This window comes from Acanthochromis polyacanthus, chromosome 3, assembly GCF_021347895.1.
Source record: "Acanthochromis polyacanthus isolate Apoly-LR-REF ecotype Palm Island chromosome 3, KAUST_Apoly_ChrSc, whole genome shotgun sequence".
NCBI classification, from domain to species: Eukaryota; Metazoa; Chordata; class Actinopteri; family Pomacentridae; genus Acanthochromis; species Acanthochromis polyacanthus.
Window position 1 is genome coordinate 5876222 of NC_067115.1, and position 24978 is coordinate 5901199.

Here is a 24978-nt window from a genome sequence, read left to right on the forward strand (position 1 = left end):
AGTGGCTGTGATTGTTTATCTAACAGTGAAGTGAATCACTACATCTATTACATTGAGGAGACACTGTTCCTGACGTAGCCTAAGGCAGTAAATCTGTCCAACGCTTCTTGGATCCTACTCTTTTGGTGCAGCTGTATGGACATAACTTATCTTTATTCTTCCCACAAGGGAAGAGGTTAAAAAGAAAAAAGAGAGGGAGGGAAAGTTTGGAAGTTTGAGCCACACGTTCACAGTGCATACACGTTTCTAAAATCTTTTAGCTGCAATGTGGTAATGAGGTTTCAAAGTTGTGTTTGGGGTTGCATTAGTGTTAGACTTTGGATTTTTAAAATGAATGCCTTGTTTGTCACTACACCCTGCTCCAGTCTCCCGCACTGCCAAACACATGTCTTCTCTTGTACTCACATATACACTCCCCCACCAGTTCCTCTTTGCCTCCGGTTTCCTGCAGTCCTGTGTATGGCATCCATGTTTTTAGCAAGTGTGTGTGTGTGCCTTCACACCATATTTGTCTTGGATATGTTTGTATGTAGTAGCCTTGTGGCTGCGGGTGTCCTGCTGCATTACTTCAGACTGGGTTTCATGAGCTGAAGACCATGTCATAAACACAAGGAAGAGTTGGAATAGGTTTTCTTACTTACACAGGAAGGGTCACCCTGGGTGGGCTCTGTTAACCTCTGGTTTGCCGTATAAGCCCTGATCCCTGGAGTGTCTGCTCATTACGGATATGGAATAGTAAATCTACTATGATGAAGCAGTCCGTGTTATAGGTTATATCCATATACATGCCTTTGCTTATATGGAAAAAAGTTTGTTGATCAAGCAAATGTGCTTGAAACTCTCCTATTTTACTATGTTGTATTTGTATGTGATTGTGTGCTTTATTTTGATCATATGAACATGTTTAGTAAAAGGATAAAGAAATAAATCATGTTTGCATTCAAGGTAATAGAATTAGGTTTTATGTATTAGAGTGACAAAATAACTCTCCACATACCTTTAATTAATTACATAAGTGAATGATTTGTATTAATACTCAATCTATTTACAGTCTGTTTTATGTTTCTAAGTTCTATTTGTTTCTTTCTGTAAAGCCTAACTTTCAGTTTGACCATCTTAGCAAGCAAACTGTGATTAACACAAACCATTTTCTCTTTCCTTTATGTCTTTCAGAGTCTCAAGCCCGTCATCACCATGTTGCGTTACTTCCTGCTGTTCCTGCTCTCTTCTGGTCAGGTGTTATCCTCGGACTGCCCGGCAGACTGTTCCTGCCAGTCCCAGGCGATGATATTCTGCATTCATCGACGCTCTAGCTCTGTGCCTCGTGTACCCACCACCACTCAGAATCTCTATATTTTCCAGAATGGCATTGTTACTTTGTCTCAAGATGACTTCAAAGGCCTAGTGGAGTTGGAGTTGCTCGATCTGAGCCAGAATGAGCTGGCAGAGATTCCAGATGGTGTATTTGAGATGCTGTCCAAACTGAAGAACTTAGATCTGTCCTCTAACCACATTACCCACATTTCTAAAGACAGTTTCTCCGGGTTGGTGCAGCTGGAGAGGCTGTATCTCCATGCAAATCGCATTCAGAGCATTCATTTGGAAGCTTTCGAAGGTTTAGATATGCTACTGGAACTCAAACTGCAAGGGAACCAGCTCACCTCCCTGCCGTCCCTTCACTTCCCAAGGCTTCTTCTTCTAGACCTCAGCTACAATAACATTCCAACGCTGGGACCCTCAGACCTCCAGACTCCCCACCTAGAGGCCCTAAAAGTGGCCTCTTTGGGGCTTACTTCTGTGGATGAGGATCTCATAGCATCCCTGAAGAACCTCCATGAGCTTGACATCTCAGTAAACCAATTAGCTGAGGTGCCTCAGGCCTTAAAGCAGGACTCCCTAAAGGGGCTGACCCGGCTGAGCCTGGCTGCCAACCCACTGGGCGAGCTGAGGGTAGAGGACTTCCAGAAACTAACTGGACTTCAAGAACTGGATCTCAGTGGGCTTAATCTCCAGGGATTTCCCCAGAATTTTTTCCTAACCTTCCCTAAGCTGGTGCACCTGACAGCAGCTGAGAACCCATTCAACTGCTTATGTCCATTAGCATGGTTCCCTGTCTGGCTAAAAGAGAATGAGGTGACACTTGGGAGGCCAGAGGAAACCAGATGTCACTTTCCTCTAGTTAATGCTGGGAAGATGCTTTCAGCGCTGGAGCACAAAGATTTTGGATGTCCACCAACCACAACAGTACTGATTGCCCCCCCCATTGGAAGTACTCCTGCTCCCCAGATGCCAACCACATCTCCGGAAGCCACCCATACTAATGCTATTCCTCCTCCTCCACCACCTAGTGAAGAAACCATCTCCTCAAAAACAGATAGCTACCCCCTTCCACCAGAAGCCCCAGTCTCTCCTAGCTCCACTAGTGGGGAATACGAGCAGCACATCTGCCCACCAAACATCTGCCTCAATGGGGGTACCTGTAATTTTGACCCACTTGGTCAACTCAGCTGTATGTGTCCCTCAGGAACATCTGGCCTCTACTGTGAAAATGTGGATGAGGTCCCTGAGCCACCAAAACCTTCAGCAACAACAGTTTCTGAAGTTGCCCCTGTGTTGCCTGATAAACCTGATGCCATCAGCTCCCGGCAGGTGACCTCAACATCAATCCTTCTTGATCTTCACAGATTCATCGAGACACGGCCACATATCCGTGGCATCAGGTTGACTTACCGTAACCTTTCAGGGCCTGACCGCCGCCCCATGATACTAAGTGTACCGGCATCCTACCCCGAGTACACTCTGCGTGGTTTGAGACCCAACTGTACCTACTCAGTCTGTGCCAGCCCCCTTGGTGAGAGAATCAACTCTAGAGCCAACAGCTCATGTACAGAGGCTCGCACTGAAGGTCTTCCACTGACATCCTTAGAGCCCTGGGTGGAAACAAAGACTTCGGTGACATACACTCTCATTTCTGCTCTGGCTGCTCTAGCACTGGTGCTGGGATTGGCTGTGGTGGCTGGGACGATCATTTGTCTACGAAAGAGGAGGCAGGCCAATGCAGGAATGGAGCTAGAACTAGGTCCAGCTGATCCTGATCCCATGGAATTGGAAGGGATAAAGGCTTGCTTGGAGAATGGGGGGAATGGTACACTACCTCTCAAGCAGCCTGAGATTGATTGTTGTCACACTCCTCAGCAACCCCAGTTCTTGCAACAAAATGGGGGTTTGGACTATGAAGCACCTTTGATGCAAGGTCATTGTCCGTCAAATAACAACGTAGCATCTCTAAAGCCATCTTATTTCTAACACTTGGGGAGATTTTGGAAAGAGTACCCATCAGGACTTTCTGATCCGGCTATGGCTAACTTAGTGGTTAAAATCTAATTTTCATTCCAATTTCAGATATCCACAATTTGAGAAGTGGCACTTAATGTCTTTTGTTGTTCAAATGATGACACTACGCAATGGATGATCTGTTTCAGAGACACTGAATGATGGATTTAAGATTACAGCACATTGGAAATGTGCAAAACCACTGTGGAACAATGAAGAGGATGTGGTTTAAAGTCACTGAGCAGAGTTTGATGGTGGTGAAACTGAACCAAGTGATTAAATTAAGTGCAATCGACTAGAAGGGTCTTAGTAGCAGACTGAAAACGGAAGTGCCTTTTCGCATTGACACAACTGTACCTGACAGCTCATTTAAAAAAAAATAAAAAAAAGTCTTTGTATTAAAGAAGAAACGATGTGAATGAGCTGCAATCCTGTTGCTGGATTTGGGAGACATGGTATGGAGAAAGAGCCTCAGTGTTGGGGCTACAGAACTGGAGGTGTGACAGTGGTTTAAATGCAAACAATGATGCAGATGTACACTTGCCTGGACCACATGTCCCAGTACAAATGTTGTTCCAACCAACTCCGACCACTCCATGGGGACTATATAAATGACTTGCACTGAAAGAAAGACTATTTTTCCTCTCCAGTGTCCCACTTGCAGACTGCCATAAAATTGATAGTCATAAGGAAATGCAATAAAAGAAAACTTTTGAAAATTAGCAATACATTGATGACCTGAAAACTGTCTAATCTGAAACCTCCAAGTTTCTTCTCACCCAGATTTGGATTCTTCAGCCTTAACAGATGCACGATAATTCTCTCACTTCCCATAGCTTTCGGCTTTATGGGAGATTTGCTGTGAAAGATAAATGAGAATGGACTTTGCCTGCATTGCTCTGTGCCGTGATGGACATGCTGTTTTGTCTAGTTGATGTCATGATACTCTGTTTTTGACATGTTTTTGTATTTTTATCTTGTTTTTTGCTGTTCACGTTAATTTAGTTTTGCATTGTTGTGAGTTGAAATGTTAATTGTTCCTGCTTAAAGAAGCCTACATAAATTATGACAGATTCTGATCATTCACCGTTTGCATTTTAGGTTACACATGGTTGAAACTTTTTTGAGCTACTTGTAGTGAATGCAGAAGTTAATACAAGTTCTTGGAAGACCAAATCTCAGAGCAACCAGCAGTAGTTAAATATCTACTTAAAAAACAGTGAAGTCTCACAGTGTGTAACAGCTATGTTGGTTCACAGCACCAAAAATTGTGAGCTGCCGACATTTCTTTGGCTTGGTTAGCTTGCATCCAATGAATGTGACTCACAAGTTTCATGTCGTGGTTCAAGTCTAGTGTTTGCCCACTGTTTTGTGGCACTTTTGCATGCTGTTCTCAGTTGATTTTTGATATTGTTTACTCGACAAAACAAATTTTTCAGGTTAGTTGCAAAAATTGTTTGGTTCCATTTCGGAAGTGTCATTGTTTGGGGTTAAAATACACACATGCAAATGCTTTTCAGTTGATGTTTACTTTTGCTTTGAGTCACAGATTTCTGTAATTTTCAGTTGCTTTGGTCTTCTGTTTACACTACAAAATTACTAAGTTAAGTTTTGTTAAGTTAAGCACTGAAACTATGTGACCAGACCTCAGAATAGCCTCGAAAACACGCAAACATTTCACAGTTTTACCGCCTTTTTTGTGTGACTAATTTGCTTTGCACTGTGAATCAATGTAGCTGTTACAATTTTTTTTTATGAGACTGTGCTGGCTAACACGTATAAAGGTAAAGATTAAACTTAAAACTCATCATTACATCAAGTACGAAATGCTTTTTTGCCAACATATGCCTGAAGAACTCACCAAGTGAATGTACCGGTTTATTGTCAGACACTTTATTCTCCCTGCCAAGTCTGCCGACGCTCCATAAAGACATGGTTAAGACAAGCCTCAGACTGTTTTTGAACACCAAAGCTTCCAAAACTGTGTTCAAAGGCCTTTTGCCTCAGAGCCTGCTCCTATAAAGCAGCACACACGTGCCAAGAAAAGAAAGTAAGTTCAAAGAGATTCAAGGCAGTTTGCAGTGTCAGTGAGTTTTTGGCACTAATTTCCTCTCTGTCGTCCCAGAGATATGATTCAAATAGTGCTCCCCTCCAGATTTTTCTTCCCTAATATCGTCTTGCTCGCCATCCAGTGTGTTTTTGGTTCACACTGATAACTGAGAGACTATTTTGTTTGTTTTCTTCCATCCAGACTGTGAAATGTGCAGGCTAAATGCAACATTGTGGTGTATTTGTTCCCTTTTTGCTGTCTGGGTCTGGGAATGTGACAACGTTTCTGTATTTTTCATGTTCCCTTTTCTATCTTTTCCCTAGAAAAAAATCAGGAAAATAATTTGATAGCATTCAGTGTAATAGGTTTACAGAGACGTGCCTTAGCAACATTACTGCAGAGCCTTATTGACATCTTTTAGTGTCATATTGCATGCTGATGCGTACTTCCAGAACAAAGGGGCCTTTATTTTGTCTTAAACTCATTGTATCATATTACTTTATAAAGTCAAAATGAAGAATCATGAAATGTTGATGAATTTAGTCAGGCTTTAAAACAATGACCTTACTCAATGCCTGGTTATCTAACCGCAGAAAGCTCAGATGACTGAGCGTTATCAGTTGGCTTGTTCATTTGTGTGCATGCGTGTGTGAGTGCGCCTGTTTTTTTGCTTCTACTCCCACACATTGCTAAGTCCGTGCACAGCACTCCGGCACTGTCGAGAATCAACTTACCACTTTTGGCATCACTACTTCCTGTCAATATTCCAGCACAAACACACACACACACAGATGCTCATATATCTGCTTTCCTCCAACATATCAACTGGAAGACTCTCTGTGTTGCTTTGGGCAGTGAGAGGGGCAGGAAATGTTTGAAATATTTTCAACATGCTTGTTACAGTACCTTCCCTGTTCGTTTAGGGAACCTTGTCTTTTTTCTTATTGTTGTATGTCTGTCAGTTAAGTAGTTTGTCTGTAGAATTTCTGTGTACATTTTTTTTTTTTTGCCAGAAAAGCAATGCTGAGAAAAAGAACAGTATTAAAATTCCCTAATGTTTATCTGCTTGTGGTTTTGTGTTTCATCAAGAATGGTGCTGGCTGAAGCTTCAAGTCACTTTTATATGGCTTTTTAATGGCGCATGTTAATGTGGTCAGTGCATTAGGGCCTTAGCAGTTTTTCTTTGCCTCATTGCAGATTTGAGGAATTTAAGCACATGTGTGACTATAATGCTATGTTCTGCCAGCAAAATTAACCAAAATCAGATTTTTTTTTCTTATATGTGACCGAAATCGCATTTTTTTCACAATAGTGTGAACAGTTTTAGTCACATAAAATCTGATAATTTCAGGTCAGATCTGGGCCATATGCCAGTGTGGTTCTACAAGATAACGTCCTAAACATTATGACATTTACATGACTCTAGACTGACATTAATCACAATCTTGCACTGGCAGGAGTAGGACAGTGAATGCAGACCTCAAGTGTTTTGGGTGACACAAAACCATTGCTTTCCATTCCACTTGAACGTATAAATGAAATCACAAACTCTACGGCTGCGTGATATTTTGTTTTTCGGGATCGACATTGTGATGTGTGACGGAGCAATATTCAGAAAATGTAACATGAAGTAAAGTAAATGAACTCAAACACATCATCTTATAATGTTTTTCAGTGTTTGGTACAAAAAAAGTGTGCACAGCTTTCTTCAGTAATCTATTAGAGAAATCTGATAGAACATCGTTTACTCTGAATTCTTTCTTGGATGGATTTTTTTTAAAAGTTTATTTAAAATGCACAAGTTTTGTTGAAGTGCAGGCTCCACACTCGCACATCAAAATGAGTGAGAAGCAGGAGAAGAAACACTAAAAAGGAAGTTTTAGTTGTAGAAAGAAATCATCAGTTTTATGTAAATATTTTAGCTACAGAAAAGAATGATGTTGATCAAAAACAGGTACTCCGTCGGCAGCGTCTTGCGATTGTTTCCACCACATGAGGCAGCACAACTAATTTGTTTGACATTTAGATGAACACAATGAAACTCTGCATGATGAGCGCAAAGCCAGATCTGAATGCCATCCAAAGCAAGAAACTGTTTCAGATGCCCCTACCAGTGTTACACCACATGAGAAAGAATCCCAACAGCAGAGAGAAATTACTGATGTGATGACTTTTTACCATGCAAAAGGCTTACTGTTACCAAAGAGGGTTTTATCAACATGATCCAGTCTCTAGACAAGCAGATGTTACACCACAATGCCCCTATTTTGCTTAAGTTGCCATCATAGTACCTGTAATAGAAATGCGAGACACGAGGAAGCAATGGAATCTGATGTTATTCTCATCTTAAAAAAATGTGAACAGCCAAGCAAAGACGATCACATCTGAGCAATATATGGAAATTGAGCACTAAAGCTTGCACTGTGAATGTAGCCTAAGCAACAAAAACAACAAAGACCAGTTTGCCGTTAACAACAGAAGCTGATTAAAAACACCCTGTATCTCCTCATTACCTCATTACACACACACACACATTGGCACCAACCTCAACCACAGCATGATTACTTTGTGACGTGGCGCTGGTTTGTGGATAGAGGTCATTTTCAGTATTTCCCGCTAATAGCCAAGAACAGACGCAAGTGGAAAAAATGACACAATAACACACAGGTTCCAAATGACAGAGCTTACATGGCTCTGCTGCTTTTTGGTGAAGGCTGGTTTTTATTACTTTTTATCACCGGATTTTCACATTTTAGCCAAAGTAAAACGAAAACAGTACAGTAAGCTAAAAGGCTAAACTTACAATAAAGAATACTGAGCATCTGATAAGTCTTTCCGATCAGATAATAAAAATATGACAGTCCTGGTTCACTGCTGTGTCAGTGATCAGAATCCATCAAGGAAAATGAAGACTAGTGACTTCATTCTTCAGGTATGTCTGTTCGGATATGAAAACACAAGGCATTTTGATTTGTCAAAGCAGAAAACATAGCTACTTATTATCATTTCAAAGTCCTGTCAAGCTATGACAGTGAGCCGGCTAATGCCAGGGCCTGTTTAGCCAAACTTCAGCGGAACAAATCAGTGTGTGGGACCTTTTCCAGTCAGTGCATCCAATTGTTATAGCTTAATTTACAAATTTGCTAAATATCTGGATCAAGTTAAAAGAGCAGAGTGTTTTTTTTTTTGAAGACTCGAATATGATTAGATTTGAATATTAAATTTGAAATATTTGCTTGGCTTCAAAAACATGGACACAAACTAAATGCTTTCAGATTTCTGAGGTCTGCATCGCTGCGGATTTGCCAGCTGACCACATTTAAAAACAGTAGAAAGTCTACACAGCAATGCAAATACCTAATTATACATTCATGGAACAGATTATACCCTTAGAGTATTTAAAAAATGAAGGATTAGAATTCGGGGGACTCTTTCAAAGAGCTGGAGAGTCGAATGAAGCCACTGTGGCTTTTTTAGATTATCATTATGAATTCCACAGAAATTACCAGGGGTTCAGCATTTTTCTTTGGATGTTTTGTGTGTCTGATAAGCAGGAGCCACAGTTGACGGGTGTGGCCTCATATGGCAGACTAAGAAAAGACAGATTGCTGTTTTAGAATTCCGCAAAATTGTGTCATGCGAGATTCAATATAAGTAATAAAATGCCATAACAGTAGAGGGTGATATACACCCCCTGTCAAAAGTTTTAGGACACTTTCTCATTCAAATAAAGTAGAACCTGTCCTACAACTTTTGACAGGGGGTGTATCTACCAAGTTTGGTACACATATGCAGCACATCAGGCTGAACAAAAAAGTCAGTGACAGCCACTTTCCAAACCCAACAGGAAGGCAGCTATTTTGCGTTGAATGTCAGATTTTGCCCATTTTTCATTTTTTTCTAGAGCGAACTCCTCCTAGGGGGAAACTCCAATTCACCTCAAATTCAACCAGTACATACAGGAGGCCTTAATGAGCAAAAGTTATTAAAATCTTTTTCCAGAGTCAAAGGGCGTGTCCGTGGCAGCCTCTGGAATTCTGATCCTTCGCCATGAAATTTCAAATGCTGTGTTAATGCCCTGAACATGCTCCAATCTGCCTGAAACTTTACATGTATGATCAGAGTCCTGCCCTGATCACATCCATATGATGAAATACACCCCCTGTCAAAAGTTGTAGGACAGGTTCTACTTTATTTGAATGAGACAGTGTCCTAAAACTTTTGACAGGGGGTGTATGAAGGAACTAAAAATGAGCCATGCTAAGTGTGTTTAGAACTGAAAAATGCCGCAGATCAAATGAAAGCTGGGCCAGTTACTTCTGATTTTTGATCAGGGATATGAAAAAAAGTTGTCCAGACTAAACTGATTTTACCAATGACAGTCAGACATAACCGCATTGCTACGCTAGGACGACATTCAACTCTATGCTGTCTGAACCTGTCAAAAACATAGATGCACACAATATGCTGTGATGAGGCGTGAAAACATATTTTTGACAGCACCTTCTAGATTCCAGTAACAGATCCAACAGATGAGGTCAGTGGCACTAAAGCAGCAGCTAGCAAGTCTATGCTGAAACTGTTTTTATTGCATTGCATTCCAAGAAAATGCCTCTCACTGGCTGTTTGCAGTTCACTTCCTTTCACTCTCCCGTTGAGCTAACAGATAGCCTAGTCTTGGTCCAGAACAAGTTCTGGCTGCAACCCCAAGTCCAGTAAATTGTACATTTGCTTCCTCCCATTTACAGAAAGATAAACACAATAACTCATGTACATAAAACATATTTACTCATAGGTCCACTTCCCCTATCGTTTCTTCTTGGATGTTGTATCTGACCATTGGCTATTTTGGAGTACAACAAATTAGGCATGCTGTTAGTGAGCATTTACATGTGTAAATATGTGGCAGACATGGTCTCATTATGCTCAAAAGCGACTTACATTTCCATTAATATTCCCTGTTGCAAATCAGTTAAATGGAAATATGACTGCTACAATTACTGGATCATAAAGAGAAACCAAACATCAATGACTCAGACATTTCTTACAAACTGTGTTACAGAAAATGTTTAGAAGATACAAATTCACTAGAAAGGCCGTCATATCTTTAGCAGCTTGTCAATACATGCCTGTGTTTCCATGTAAGTTTGGGCTGTGTGGTGTTGTCAGAAGGGGGCAGTATAGGTTACATTGCACATGACTGGAATAAACAGAGTAGAAGAAGAAGCAAGAAACAAAAACAGCTGTTTGCCGAGTGCGAATAAACTTTAAAGAAGAAGACAAAAAACACAATTTTGACAATCATAGGAGAGAAAAAACTGAGGAGTCTTCAGGAACTAGTATCAGCTATATTTCTTAGCTGAAGGCAAAGAAAGATGTGGCAACATCTGATTAACCAGGTGAGTTAGCTGTTCCCTGCTGAGGAACTTATTTGAAACAGGTGTTAAAAAAACAGATAAAATGCGCACGAAAACTTGTTTGCCAAATTGGGTAAGTTCTTCAGATTTTATCAGTTAACTTTTTCCAGTGAAATGCATCAAACTGTGCATAAAAATACATTATGGAAACATGATTAATGGAAGCTAGGTGAAAAAACTTAAAGTTTTCAGATCAGAAATGGGTTTTATCCAGAGCTGGTGATTACCAGCTGCTTATATAATGGGGAAAATATCTTTGGGCCTATCACAACCTCCAAACTCATGGACTTACAGGCTTTAAAGTGCATTCCTGTGCATGAGGTAAGGTATGTCCCTCTGTCAATTTGTCAACTGCATGATGGCTCTCTTCTAAAAATGTTCAGCCCTCTAATACACCCTCTAGTACAGTCTTGGTGTCTTCCCTTACTAGTCTTTTTTGAATTCAGGTTTTAAGGCTGCTCTGCTGTAGGCAGGTCTACACATGTGCCACATTTTGGCAATTTCTTAATGATGGATTTAACTCAAAGGAATATTCAGTAATCTTATTAGTTTCTTAGAATGTTCTTTTTTCTTCACTGTGTGGTTATAGCAATGAATACTGATTCATCAGTGACAGTATCTTCTAGATATCAGTGTCTATATATTCTAAAATCACTGAGACACAATGACCTCTAGCATCAATCAGCTGCTCCTGTAGGGACTGTGAATACAATTCCTCATTTTAGATTTTTAGATGTTTCAGTTTACTGACATAGTTAGGCGGATAAGTCAAATGATAGTTCACTTTTTCAGGAAAGCACCAAATTTAGTACAGACATAGTATATGAACATACAATTGATTTAAGAGGAGTACCCTAAAAATCTAAGCCCCCTGGTGGCTGTTATATATAACATTGTTATAAATGGCTTTATTGAATCCGCAGACTTAAACAATGGGGGTAGGTCTTGAAAGTAACTTTGTATCTGCCGTATTAAGGGAGACATTACATAAATAGGTTTAGCAAGGGGGCCATATTTGAATTCAAGATGGCGGCCACCAGGGGGCTTAGATTTTTGGGGTACTCCTCTTAAATCAATTGTATGATCATATACTATGTCTGTACCAAATTTGGTGCTTTCCTGAAAAAGTGAACTATCGACCCCAAATTTCGGTCTTATCCGCCTAACTAACATTATTTGTAGAAATCTGTTTTCACTTTCACATAAAAGAGTTTCTTTTTAGGTAAGGTGTTGTCCAAAAAGCCAAATTATATGGATCATGATTCAATGTTGAAAAGCAATAAAAGGGGAAACTTCCAAGGGAGGTCAGTCATTTTTAGACATACTGTAATTACTAATGCTTATCGACGTATTGCTCTTGCTTCCTAAAGAAATATGTAGGAAAAACACCAATAAGTCCAGTTTTATGCTAAATCGTTTCAACCACTGAGGCAGTGAACAGCAGGCTAGTTTCAGAAGACCTTGCTATGCATTTAATCACAACCCAAGATAAACATTTAAAGCACATCTAGTTTTCACATTCATTGTGTCTACAGTTTCAGCTCAGTTGAACCAGCAAATCTGGGTCATTTGCTGTGAACAACCATGCACAATATGCATTGAAGCCACTATTAGGCCCTAAATTTAAACAAACCTCAACTTCACAGCCCATCACCCTCGTTATTCCCTAAATATGCTTCTTGTTTAGAGTGCTGAGAGAAAAAAAGAAAGACACCCAGAGTAAAAAAGGGAGGCAGGAGAAAGGGGGAGAGGTTTGATTTATTTGAACAATCTGGTTGTAATGAAAGTAGTCAAGGCTTGCTGGGGGTGGATAGATGGAGTGAGCAGAGAGAAGAATGGGGAGGAAAGAGGGAATGGGTTGAAATTCAACTGTAGACAGATTTTTGAACTTGATAATGGCTGAAACAGACCCAACAAGCCTCTTAACTCCCTGGCTCAGAGTGCATGTGCATACATCCTTCTGTGTATATACTGTGACCAAGTTACCCTATTACGACCATTCTATCAATGCCGACATACCTGTTTGACATATAAGAGCCAGTGGGAGATAGAGAGAATGTTTACTGCAGCTGCGAGCACAAGCATGGTTTATGTCTTTTGGACACTGATGCTTTTTGAGGAGAAAGTTCTGGCACAAAAGAGCTTGAACGCCTCTGTTGAAAGGAGTTCACATACTTCATAGTATTTAAAATCATTTATGAATGCACTAAACCTTTTAGCACTATTTCACAACACAGATCTACGGTGCTTTGCTGGAATGTGTTTCTAATCTTGAAAAGGAAGTTCCAGTCACAGTAAATCCTGATCATCCCCGCTCACAGGAGTTATGTACGTCCGTTCCCTCATGATGGACAGCTACAGTTTGCTTACCGTGTTCTCTGTAAATTAAATGCTTTACCTTCAGTTTGTAAATGTTTAGTTTATTTTTCACTGATATGTGTGGGGAGTAACCAAGTGACAGGACAAAAACCTGTGTAAAACAGGATCTGAAAACCTCGCTTATATTCGGTATCTATCATGATTCATGATGATAGTTTATCTGTAAAGTTTCCATTGTGTTATCTTAAGCAACAAAATTTCCCTGAGTTGATCTGCTTAAATCATGCATTTGATACAGTTGGCAACCATGTAGTTCAGAAATTTCAGACTAGAAGCTAAGGCTGGATATTTAGACCTGAAATTCTCTCACAAATGTGAACACATGACACATCCTGTGGACTGAGCCTTGACATTCATCGTCTTTGTGTACACCAAATATTAACCTATAAGAGAAATTAGTTCCCAACAAATGCACTGAATATATTTATTCATGAGACTATTGATAAACTTACACTGGCCATATGCCTTTTGAAGTTATGGTCTGTAGTTATGCAACAGCTCTGTGAGTTTGCTAACATGCTCACAGTGTCAATAGAGGTGTTATATTTGAGTATGATAATCAATGTATAAAATATGAGCAATAAAACACAGATGAGGTTGGTTCATTTTGTAGATATTTAATTATGAATCAAAATATTGGACAAAGTGGAAATTTTGACCTGATCATGGTAGATCAAAATTCTTCCTGAGTGCAACATAAATATTTGTATCAAATTTCATGATAATCCATTTAGTAGACCTTAGAGTACATGAACTCTATGAGGTGAAAGAGGTGAAAATATAAAACGGCTGTTTTTCAGTCCAGTCAGTGCTGCAGGAGGACTAATGTTCAACCCATCATTGCCATTTGTGATAGTAGTGTTGATCTTAAGCTGTTTTCAAGTGCTGCCAAGCTTTGAGCAGATTCGTTAGTTCCTCCTGATTGGTTAAGAGAAAATCAAATTTCAGTTCACATAACAATCAGTTAGAAAATCAATTAGTTGGTGAGACATTTCTTTCCTTCAAGACCCACAATGATAAACCTTATGGTGATGCCAAAATAAAAGTCAAGGGATCAAAAATGAGGTCAAAATCAAGTTAGAATTCATCTTCTGGGGACAATGAACGTCTGAATAAGAATTAGCAGTAATATATTTTGTGAATGGTGAAACATATTTCACTGAATGTCTAAGCCTTCCTAGTGATGCTAGAGGAAAAGTCGAGGTCAAGGGGATCATCTGAAACCTTGAATAAGTGACGATAATTTAATTGCAGTCCATCTGATTGTTGTCAAGATATTTGACTTTGAACTACAGAGCAGACATTCTCTGCTATCTGTAGCCTTAGCCACACAGTTTGCATATTTAATCCTTCGGCCTATGCAATGACAAAACGTGTAAAAAAAAAAACCCTCTGATTAACAGACCATCAAAAGGGAAATGTTAAAATACTCCATCGTGTGGTGGTTAACGTTGGTCTTAACTTTTTCTGCTAATAAAGAGTTGTGTCTTGACCTAGATTTGCGCCGACACTCAGTTGGGACTTTGAGTCTAAGATTTAATTAAAACACACAAGGAAAGGGCTGTCTTGGAGAAAAACCTCTCTGTATCTTTCTTTCCAGTTCAGTGGAACTTAGATCACTTACGTCACTGCTTTTAGACAAAGTGGATCAGTTAAAGAGACGCAGCACAAACTCACTTTGGAGTTCTGTCCAAAATGGCTTCCCACACTGTCTGGGTTGAGAGCTCATGTTGCTTATTCTCATGAGAAAAACACAGTGCGTAGAGCTGTGGATGGCTCTTTTCCTCTCTGAAATGCAATACAAGGTTTAATTGAATTAGCTTTAATTGCCGTTCATCTGCCCGTAGAACCCAAAGGTCTCCTCTTACCCAGAGCCCTTAATGATTTCCATGTTCCCTGAGGCAGAAGTTAAAATTTAAGTCTTTAACACAGCATGTCTCAGGACCACCCGAGATCCCACAGATCTGTGGGTCCATTAGTTAAAAACATTTTCTAAAAGTATGCATACTGGAGTTCTTGCCATCTCTGCTGTAAATAACAGATTAAATGAAGTGATGACGATGAAGAAAGCCGAAATGAGAGCAGAAGAGAAAGGAATTTGAATGTTTGTGTGGTTATATCATAATTTCCCTGTCAAATGAAACTGTTGGTTAAAGGCAAATGGTTTCTAAAAGAAAAATGTAAGAAGAAAAGAAAAAAGAATAGCAGCAAAGGAGTGCAACGAAATGTGAAATTAGGATAAACGCATGAACAGAGAGAACCAAAGAGAAATGCACTGTGTAGGGGTAACCTGCAGGTATATGGAGAGAGGAGTTGTGCTCACTGGGGCCTTGGAGCAGCAGCTGAGGGTTTATTGGGCTCCAGTATTTTTGTGGTCCAACAATAGGCCCTGAGGGCCAGGCAGGGTCATGTTGTGATAGGAGATGACATGACTGCACAGAGTGGGGATTACGAGGGGCTTGCACTTTTCTAGACCTTCACTGCAAAGCATAACAGGCAAGACTAATACTACAGCACGGTGAGGGATACAAGTCTGTAAACCATATGCTTGCAAACATGCATATAGTGTGCAGGAGGCATAAATCATGCATGAACATGGGAAAGGCTCATTCATGCGTGCAGATGTGTCTGAAGCACAGATGCAGGGAGCAGCGCTGATAAAGGTTGTAAACACATAATATGATGAGGCTATGATTTCTCAGTTTTGTCAGGTGAAAACTGTGTGACTCAGTTCTGAGTTGGCTTCAGTGTGGAAAAGTTACTTGCTACTCTGTGGAAAATTTATTCAAATTAGGCCCTTTTAAACTTACATTGAACTAAAATCAAGATGAAAACACCAGAGCATTTGTTAGAACCAACAAAAGACTTTTAATTCCAAGGTTACAGTCAGGTTATCTCGCAGAGCAACGAGATGTAGTTTATTTAATATTGTAATTTAAAAGTGTAACTAAGTACTTTTTCATATTGTGTCACAGGTATGATGATACTAATGAATATCCCTTCCCTTCCCTTCACTTTCATCTGCAGCCAGAAAGCTTTTTTTTTTTACATGAAAGACAACAAAAAATAGTCCAGACACAGCTATTTTCTCATGCTAACATTGTAAAATACATTGACTGTCAGTTTTATCTTTCTCTCATTTTCTCTGCTGGGGTTTGTTCCACTCTGTGTATGTCTGTTTTCATGGTCAGTGGAAGTGAATATAAATTAAACAAGCAACATACATGAGATTAGCTACTTTGTTTTTAAACCTTTTTGACTTTTTAGCACACTAGCTGTATGCTGGACTGCACTTAAGCCTTTTCATTTGCCTTTCCTAAACAGGCCGAGGTCACTGTTGGCCTGTTTAGCGCATGGAGAGCCAACAGTTTCAAAGGGAGGGACTCACATGCACTAACATGCAGTAATGGGCAGCAGAGTGTGGTCTCAGTATCTGCCCAGAATCACATTACTATTATGTCTTTAAATAGCAGTTGTTCCTTTTGTGGCCTTTAAGGTATGGTTATCTTTAGGCCACAAAAAGCATGTAGAGCAAGGTTGTGGTTGCAGTTAGGAAAAAAGGCATTAGCTTGAGACACATGGCAGGTATAAACCTTTACTTTCTGCTTTACTAAAGGACAGGACCATAATAAGCAATCTATTGTCAAAGAGATGATGGATTGGAACACACTGAAGGATGTTGAAAACGTAGACTACGATGTAGGCATGGTGGGAGAATGCTGAATCTAAGTTTCCATTATCGTAAGTGCTGTGAATTAACTGCTAATTACAGCTTCCATCTACCCAAGCTCCGACTACAGGTCCACCTTTCAACCCTGTCACTCAGTGAGTGTTCGTTTGATTTTGTTTATTCCTGTAATTTCTGACTTGACATCCAGCTGTTGCACTTAAATCCGTTCCTAATGCTACCTCTCGGTTTTCCTGCACAAAGCTCCTCTCTAAACTCTTGACTGCTGCAGGGCTTTTTCCTCTTGACCCTTCGCCTTCCAATGGTTGACCTTAGACCCCTGGCAGGAATAGGCAATGACGGCCTCTTTATGCCCACTTGTATAAGAAACGGTGTATTTGGACTATTTAGCTATTTTCAGCAACACATCTCATCTCCTTGTCAACTTTAATTACCTGCTTTCTGTCAACCTCCTTTCTGTGTCCCTCTGTTTGCTGCTTTTAATTTTCTCTCCCGTTAGTAATCCCACTCAGCATGTTTTACTTAATTTTATGAGACTCTCTTCATCTTACTCATCCTCTGTCTTCCAGGCTCTCCGCTACATGGCAACGCAGAAGTTACATCCAATTTGTAGCATCTTAAACACTTTTCATTGGTATCTTGGTCTCCTCTCTCCCTGTATCTGTCCCTCTCTGGCCTAAAGGAAGGTCTGGGGAGCCTCTGGGCTTTTCCTCTCCCTTCATCAAGCTTATAGCAATGGTCTTATTGAACTGCCACCCGCATAAGAAAGAGCTCTGTTTTATTGGTGTTTGTCAGGCCAGAGGTGAAGCAGGTTCGAACACGTCCTGGCAGGAAGGGGAACAGGGACGGGGGAGAAACTGGAGGGGAGGTTAGGAGGAGGAGTAAATGTATGCGAACAACTTTAGGCATGTTGATTTCTCTTATCACGTGGTATTTGTTTGTTTTAGGGAGTAATCCACACTAACTGTCAGGAGGATTCCAGAGTGGGACCATGATATTACATTATGTTAGTGTTTCTTGGTGTTTTTTAAGGACTTTAAAAGTGAGATGCACTGACAAGAATTGACCGTTTCTCTAAACTTAGTACTTAAAGGCTGAACGCAACGTTTGATCAGATGTTATTGATGGTGAATGTAGGAAACGAGAGGAGTAAAAGAAAGACTTCTGGCTGACACAGTGTTGTTTATTATTTCAAGACTAGTTTTATTTTCACGTTTCCTTCTTGGCGCTGAGTGTGGATTCTCATTTCTGCACCACCATGTGCGCTGATCAAAACGTCCGCCAGCTGAAGCCGCATATGTCGCTTTTATCTGCCCTTAGTATTTGTTTCCTATCAGTCAAAACTGAGCAAAAAAATCCTGTTATTGTGACAAGAAGCTGGAGCAGAGAAGTTTGCAGAACCCACTGTAACCACTGACAAACCACACGTTGGATTTCCAGTTGTGTAGCAAAGAAATGGGGAACAGTTTATCCGTCTTGACAGTGTGGTACTGGTTTACATGTAGTTGTTTAAATAAATGGTTAAATCATCTGCTATCTAAAAGATCTTTAACAGTAACAACAACAAGGTTTGGCCTTTCAATTTACACGACTTAGAGAATTAGTTTGACAGTTAGATACAGTTAAATATGCAGCTACACACAGCAGCCAATTAGCTTTGAATGAAAGCAGGGCGGAAATAGTTTGTCTGCCCAGTATCGACCGACCAGCGCCTCAGAAGCTAGACTACACATTTTTAATCCTGTAAGACTCAAACTGGTTGTTTTTGTACAATTTAAAGGGCAGTTAAAATCGAGATATAATGAGTCAGTGAGTCAGCAAAGCAAATGAGTATATTTTCCACAATGTCAAACAAATCCTTTAAACTTCATTTAATAGCAGCAGATTAACCAGCTGAATGGAAAGAGAAAAGAAGAATAGAATAGAATAGAATAGAATAGAATAGTTCTATTGTCATCATACGCGGGGAAAATATAAAAAGCTTCTGCTGGATGGAGCATTGATAAGAAGCAACAAGTAACAAAATATCACATTAAATAAGAAAATCAAATGTACATATAAGACAAAATGATATTACAGCTTTTCTCAATTGCTAAAACACTAAACCCTATTGTCTGAACCAAATTCTCAGTTGCCTGAACCCACTTATTGAATCAGTCAACCGTAAGCACTTTTCACACATCTTGTCACCACATTCTCATTGCGGTGCACTTGTGTTGCATAATGTTGAGCACAGGTGGCAAAAGTCAAACACAGTTAAAGCTCAGGCGTCACCGGTTGAACACAACAACTCAAAATTGATCACACTTTTGGCTAATGATGTCAGGGTACATTTAAGCCAAAGCACTGGTTTGTGAGGCACTACAATGGATAGAAATCTAAGAAGAGGAGCATGGATACGGCATGCCAGGGTTTTTTTCCCCCATTGCCTGGCCAGAGAAAATTCTGCTTCACAAGTGCTGGTAAAATTACAGAAAGTGTACATGACTGACTTTTCCCTCTGTTTTGTGTGTGTTTGTTCCAGAGAGTTTTTCAGTTGGATTTTGATGATACACATAAATACACCTGGGACAATGTTAGTTTTCATAGAGGACTGTTGATTTGGGAATGGTTCAATATGAACCCTCAAGTTATTGTGATTTTTCTGCCTCCATATTCTCCCTTTCTGAATCCTATAGAAGAATTATTCTCTACATGGAGGTGGAAGGTTTATGAGCAGCAGCCATAGTTTGGGAAAATCTTTTGCCATCAATGATCTTGACATGTGCTGATGTTTCTGTTGATGCATGTTAGGGCTGGATCAGACACACGAGGTCCTTCTTTCCAGAGAAAATGTGGCCTGTGATGTAGATGAAGTCCTGTGGCCTGACCCAGTACGGAGAAATGATGCTGTGGCAGAGTAATGCACTTCTTTTCTTTGTACTTCATTTGTATATTTTTTGTGCTTTATTTTTTACATACAAGTAGGATGTTTATGGATGTGGTTAGGGAAGACATGAAGGTGGTTGGTGTGGGAGAGGAGGATGCAGAGGACAGGGTTAGATGGAGGCAATTGATTCGCTGTGGCGACCCCTAAAGGGAAAAGCCGAAAGGAAAAGAAAAGAAGATTTTTACGTACAAGTGCTACATGTAAATGCACAGGATTTCTGGGGGTTTTTGCAAACTCTTTTTTCCATGTACAATGTTACAAATGCTCAGGTATTTTGTTTTGTAACATGCATTTAGCCTAAATAAACATTTATTTCTACCACTTCATGTCCTGAGCATTGTGTTTTCCTTTTTTCTATGTAGTGTTTATTGGCTACTCAATAGAGTATTTAATTTTGATTGACTTGAGGCATTATTTGATAGCAAAGTTCAGTTTTGAGCACAGACTGAACTGTTTCGGGATGAAAGTTTGGTTTTGCAACAAGAGTCAGAGGTTTTTTTGAATGTAGCTTGAAAATTGGGTTTTGTGTTCACAGTTTAGGGAAAAGGAGAGCAGCTTTCCAGAAATATGTCTTAGCAATCGAAAAAAACTGTAAATAAGAAAATCAAATGTACATATAAAACAGGACAATATTAAAAATGACAACACATGCAAAGGAGACCAGATATATACAATACGGGAGGTAAATGAAATGAAATAAAAACTAATAAAATAGAATAAATTTGGTCAGGAAGTTACACGTAAGCAGCATTTGAACCATTGAAAGTGACACACTGCATTCAGGTAGACGGATGTTTTGAGTTCAGGAGTCTGATGGACCATGAAGAGAAGAGAAGAGAAGAGAAGAGAAGAGAAGAGAAGAGAAGAGAAGAGAAGAGAAGAGAAGAGAAGAGAAGAGAAGAGAAGAGAAGAGAAGAGAAGAGAAGAGAAGAGAAGAGAAGAGGCTCTTGCACTACTCCCAGGTTATTCTCCATTCATTGGATTTTCCGTTGGCTTTCTCGATGGGCATTCGTCATAATCCTTATTTGTTTGTACATCAGGGTGGATTAAGTTTTTTCGGTGTGGTTTCTGCAACCAAACCTTGAGCCGGTCTTCTCAATATTCACAGTTTCCTATGGAAGATGGCTGACGCTGTGTTTTTGTGGCCCTAGTGAGTGATGGTTGGTGGAGGTGAGGAGAAAAAAAAGGAAACCCAAAGAGTGGCATTTTACAAAGTTCAGTGGAATACAAGATTAGTAAATGAATCATAGCTCAGAGAGCCATACTGCATGCAGACTGAACTTTTCCTCTAGCAAGAGCAGGAAATGTCAGTTTTCATATAGGGTGGAGTTTGTCTCCTGTCTCCAATATTTCATAAAACCCATATTGTTCCATGCACTTTTATGAGCATGTTGTGCTCTTTTGGTTTCTTCTAGTTAAATTTGAAATAGTTTTTTCATTTCTTGGCTCAGCAAAAACGTTCTGTGATGAACCGCAGCCAAGTTCAGGATGTGTAAACTATCCTGAGAGAGGCGTTAATAACACACAGTGCAGTTCACTTTTCTATACATTTAAAAATCAGTTATTCATGTTTGGCTACTTTAAACTTGTTGACTGACAGAAACCACTTCATTTCCTTCCACAAAGAGAAGTCCCCAAGAGCCTCCACACAAAGGAGTGACCTCCACTCTCAGATATGAGCTTTTCCTCCTCAAACAAAAGACAATGTGCTCCCCTCTGCTGAAATGACTGAGTGTGATGAAATGTTTAATCTTGTTAGACGCCGTGTAGAACAGACTTGGTCAGCAGGTGCAGTCCGACCAGACCACAATGATTTCACCTCGGAGACCAGACAGACAAGGTCGGCTATGCTCCCATTGTGAGAGGAACACAATCACACACAAAGTCTGAATGTACACACAGACATGTTCGAGTTGTGCTTTACTTCCTCTGGCGCTGGCTTTGGGTTCCCGTATGACTGTCAAGCAACACTCACGAGCTGTTTTCATAGGCTAAAAATACAGTCAGCGCGTTTCGCTCTGTTGGGTTCAGATGTTACTAGGAGTTGATTTTAAAAAGTGTTTGTGAATATTATGGAGGCACACAGAGTGCTGGCATGGCTGTGGGCCAGCTGAGCAGAAGGTGAATCAAAAAAAGATGCAAAAGAATTAAGTAGGATTGTGACATGGATGATATCTGTTTGTTTATATGCTGAGATCTGTGAATAGAGCTGCAACGGCACAATTTTCAAGTATCCACAGAAATGATCGTCAAAACGGAAAACAAACCAAAAAAAAGTTACAATTAAATTCAAATATTCTTCATATGCATGCCAACAGGTTTACTGTAAGCAGCTGGGAGAGAGGTAATATTCCAAGAACAAAAATGTAGAATTAGAAATGTCACCGTTCTGGTTGAGGCGTCCGGCAGCAACAAAAAGAACAGAATTGTCTCACAGTTTTGTGACTGGTCCCTATAGGTTTTTGTTTATTTATTTACGTAATTAGCAAATATATGTCTTTATCATCAGAGAATACCATAGTTTTTTTTAATGTCAGAGTTTTATCCTCCATTGCCCCCACTATTTATTAATTTATTTTGCCTACAACAGCTCTAAAACTCTGCCAAGTCTGAGGATGACTCTTGAAATTTGAGTGCTCCCGACTTACAACATATTCAAGGGTGCATAGAAAAAAGCACAAATTAGGTGTCACTTCACTGTGATGGGCTTGGCTTGTAGTTAATAGATAATAAAACAGCAAATCCAGAGAGAAAACAAAACATTAAACTGATAATATTAAATGTATATTACTATTTAAACATGCTTAGGACCGTTTTCCTCTCAAAACGTATAGCTGTTTAAGTAAAACTATGAACAAAAATGCTGAGAAGATTTGTTTTTTTTACAATCTGTTTTCCATCGAAAATTTCAAAATCGTCAAAACAGAACTCTCTGGATGCATTGTGCCAAACCAAACCTCACAAACACACACTCACACACACATACATGCCCTCTCTGGACAGACTAATCACTTTCCCTTTCCGGCACTCATATCTCCTCTCAGCGGTTTCCACACGACCTGCTGCTGAGATTTAATATTCAATCTCCCACCTGCGAGCTTTTCACAGTTCACACAGCCCACTGCTGATCCCACACAGTCATAAGCTCAGTATGAGAGAATCACACTGAGAAACCACCAGGATGTGTTGACAGGTTGTCTGGGAGAAACTAATGACAAGATGTTTAAGCTGCTGATGCAGGACACACAGCAACAGAACAGAAACAGAGAATTTACCGCATCATTGTCATGCAGGATAAGATGTTTTTCTTTTGTTTTAAAAACTTTATTTTTCTCATTTTTACTACAAACATGGTTAAACATACATAACACAAACAACAAGGTAAGGGAGTCACAACTTACATAGGAAAGTATAATAATAATAATAAAATAAATGCACTCATCCACATCTGTCTACCTATACGCATTCTCACACAGTATAGATGTGTCTGTATATACACCTGCTTAGGCAGCTTTAAGCAGATAGCATTTTTGAAGTCACTGGGCTAAGAAAAAGTCAGTTTTTTAAATAACCTTCCCCTACGTCCTTTTGTAGCCTCGGATTTTTAGTAATCTGCTCCATATGATGTAACTGATTCACAATGCTTATGAAAGTGTCCACAGACAAGCCGTGTTTTTGAAGCTAGCACCTCATGTTAGCTTTCTCACTGGCTGCCTATCAGTAAATAGGTGTCATTCTTGTTTAGATCACCTGGTGGAAGTCCGAGGTATAATGTGGGGAAAGACATATTAACCTCAAAGCTTAATGCTATGGAGATTGCTTTGGAGACTTCTTCCCAAATCAGCCTGATAAGGGGACAAGACCAGAGTGCATGGGCGTGGTCCATCATTATTCTACCGCACCTCCAGCATAACAATGAGTTGGTGGAGGATATTTGCATTTCCCATCTTGTATTCCGCATTTCCTCTGTTATTTCTACTCATCTCTGATGTTCTTTCTGTATAATTTGGGTGAAAACATTCTGTGAACCTCCACAACCATCGAAATGTCTCTGCATTCTAAACAATCCTTGTGCTAATTATAGTTCAACCTCATCAATGTGGGCTTGTGTATTTGTCTGACCTTGCACAAGTTTCCTCTCATGTTCCTGCTCAAGCTACAGCCTCCTAACAGACTCACATAAACACAGTTAATTGTCTCAAAGAAAAACTTCCACTGGTCATAAGTCTGTCATTTTCGTAAGCCAGACCTGCATAATTCAGCTCCAGCAAACAGTGGAAGAAACTGAAGCAGTCAGACAGGAAAAACAGAAGTGTGTTCCAATAAACAGAGGCTACAACTAGCGCTGCGATGACAACATAATCTTAAGGCCTATGGCAAAGCTCTGTGGAAATTTCCCGCTTCTTCTTGGTGGCAACCTGTTTGACAAAGAATTAAACACAAGCGATCCAGCAAGCACGAACACACACAACACACACGCACACAGTGGAAACATTTCCTTCTCTCATTTTTTTGCAACAGAGTTTCCAGTCTATTTTTACCCATATTATCTAGTTTTAAAAATCTGTGTTTTGTAATGTAACCATACAAATGAATCATTTTGTCAAATGTAGCTCAGTTTGCAGCCTCTTTCCTTAATGAACTCAGTGTATTGTTTCTGACAAATATGAGAGCTTAGCAGGAAGATGTTAATAGAATCACTTGTCTGGTTCATTGGATTCTTTATAATGCATTAGTAGCTGTGACATTTGATTTGGGAAACAGAGTGAATGTTTCTGAATGGATATTTTTATATCTCAAACAGCAAACCACTGAGACTTGTAAACGCCACAAATGAATAAAGTTAAAAGTTAGTACCTTAAAACTCATCCCTATGCATTAAAGTTGCTTATCTAGACTTTTTTTCTGATAAAATAATCCCTCACTGTCTTAACCCCTTAGTGGTACATGTCAAACATCCACATGAATGTCAGAACTCAAGGTTTCCCACCAGAACATTGCATTATAACAAGATGATCGATGTTATTCACTTCATCTGTCAGTGGTCATAATGTTGTTGCACAGTGGGCAAACATTTGACTTAAAACTTCCCAATGTGGAAATCACGTACAAATCAAAGTATCTCTAAAGTCAGACAGTGGCTCCCTTCATTGCAGCTCTTTTAATTGTGAACTTTAAAGGT

At 39.8% G+C, this 24978-nt stretch overlaps 1 protein-coding gene across 1 annotated transcript in view; it reads left to right on the plus strand.

Annotated features, from left to right (window-relative positions):
• Window positions 1-6444, plus strand: part of vasna (vasorin a) — a 39044-nt gene extending 32600 nt beyond the window's left edge. The window contains exon 2 of the mRNA XM_051945814.1: window positions 1174-6444. Within this exon, the coding sequence (XP_051801774.1) occupies window positions 1195-3306 (2112 nt within the window). The 5' untranslated portion in view covers window positions 1174-1194 and the 3' untranslated portion in view covers window positions 3307-6444. The remainder of the gene's footprint in view (window positions 1-1173) is intronic.
• The last annotated feature ends 18534 nt before the right edge of the window (window positions 6445-24978 follow it).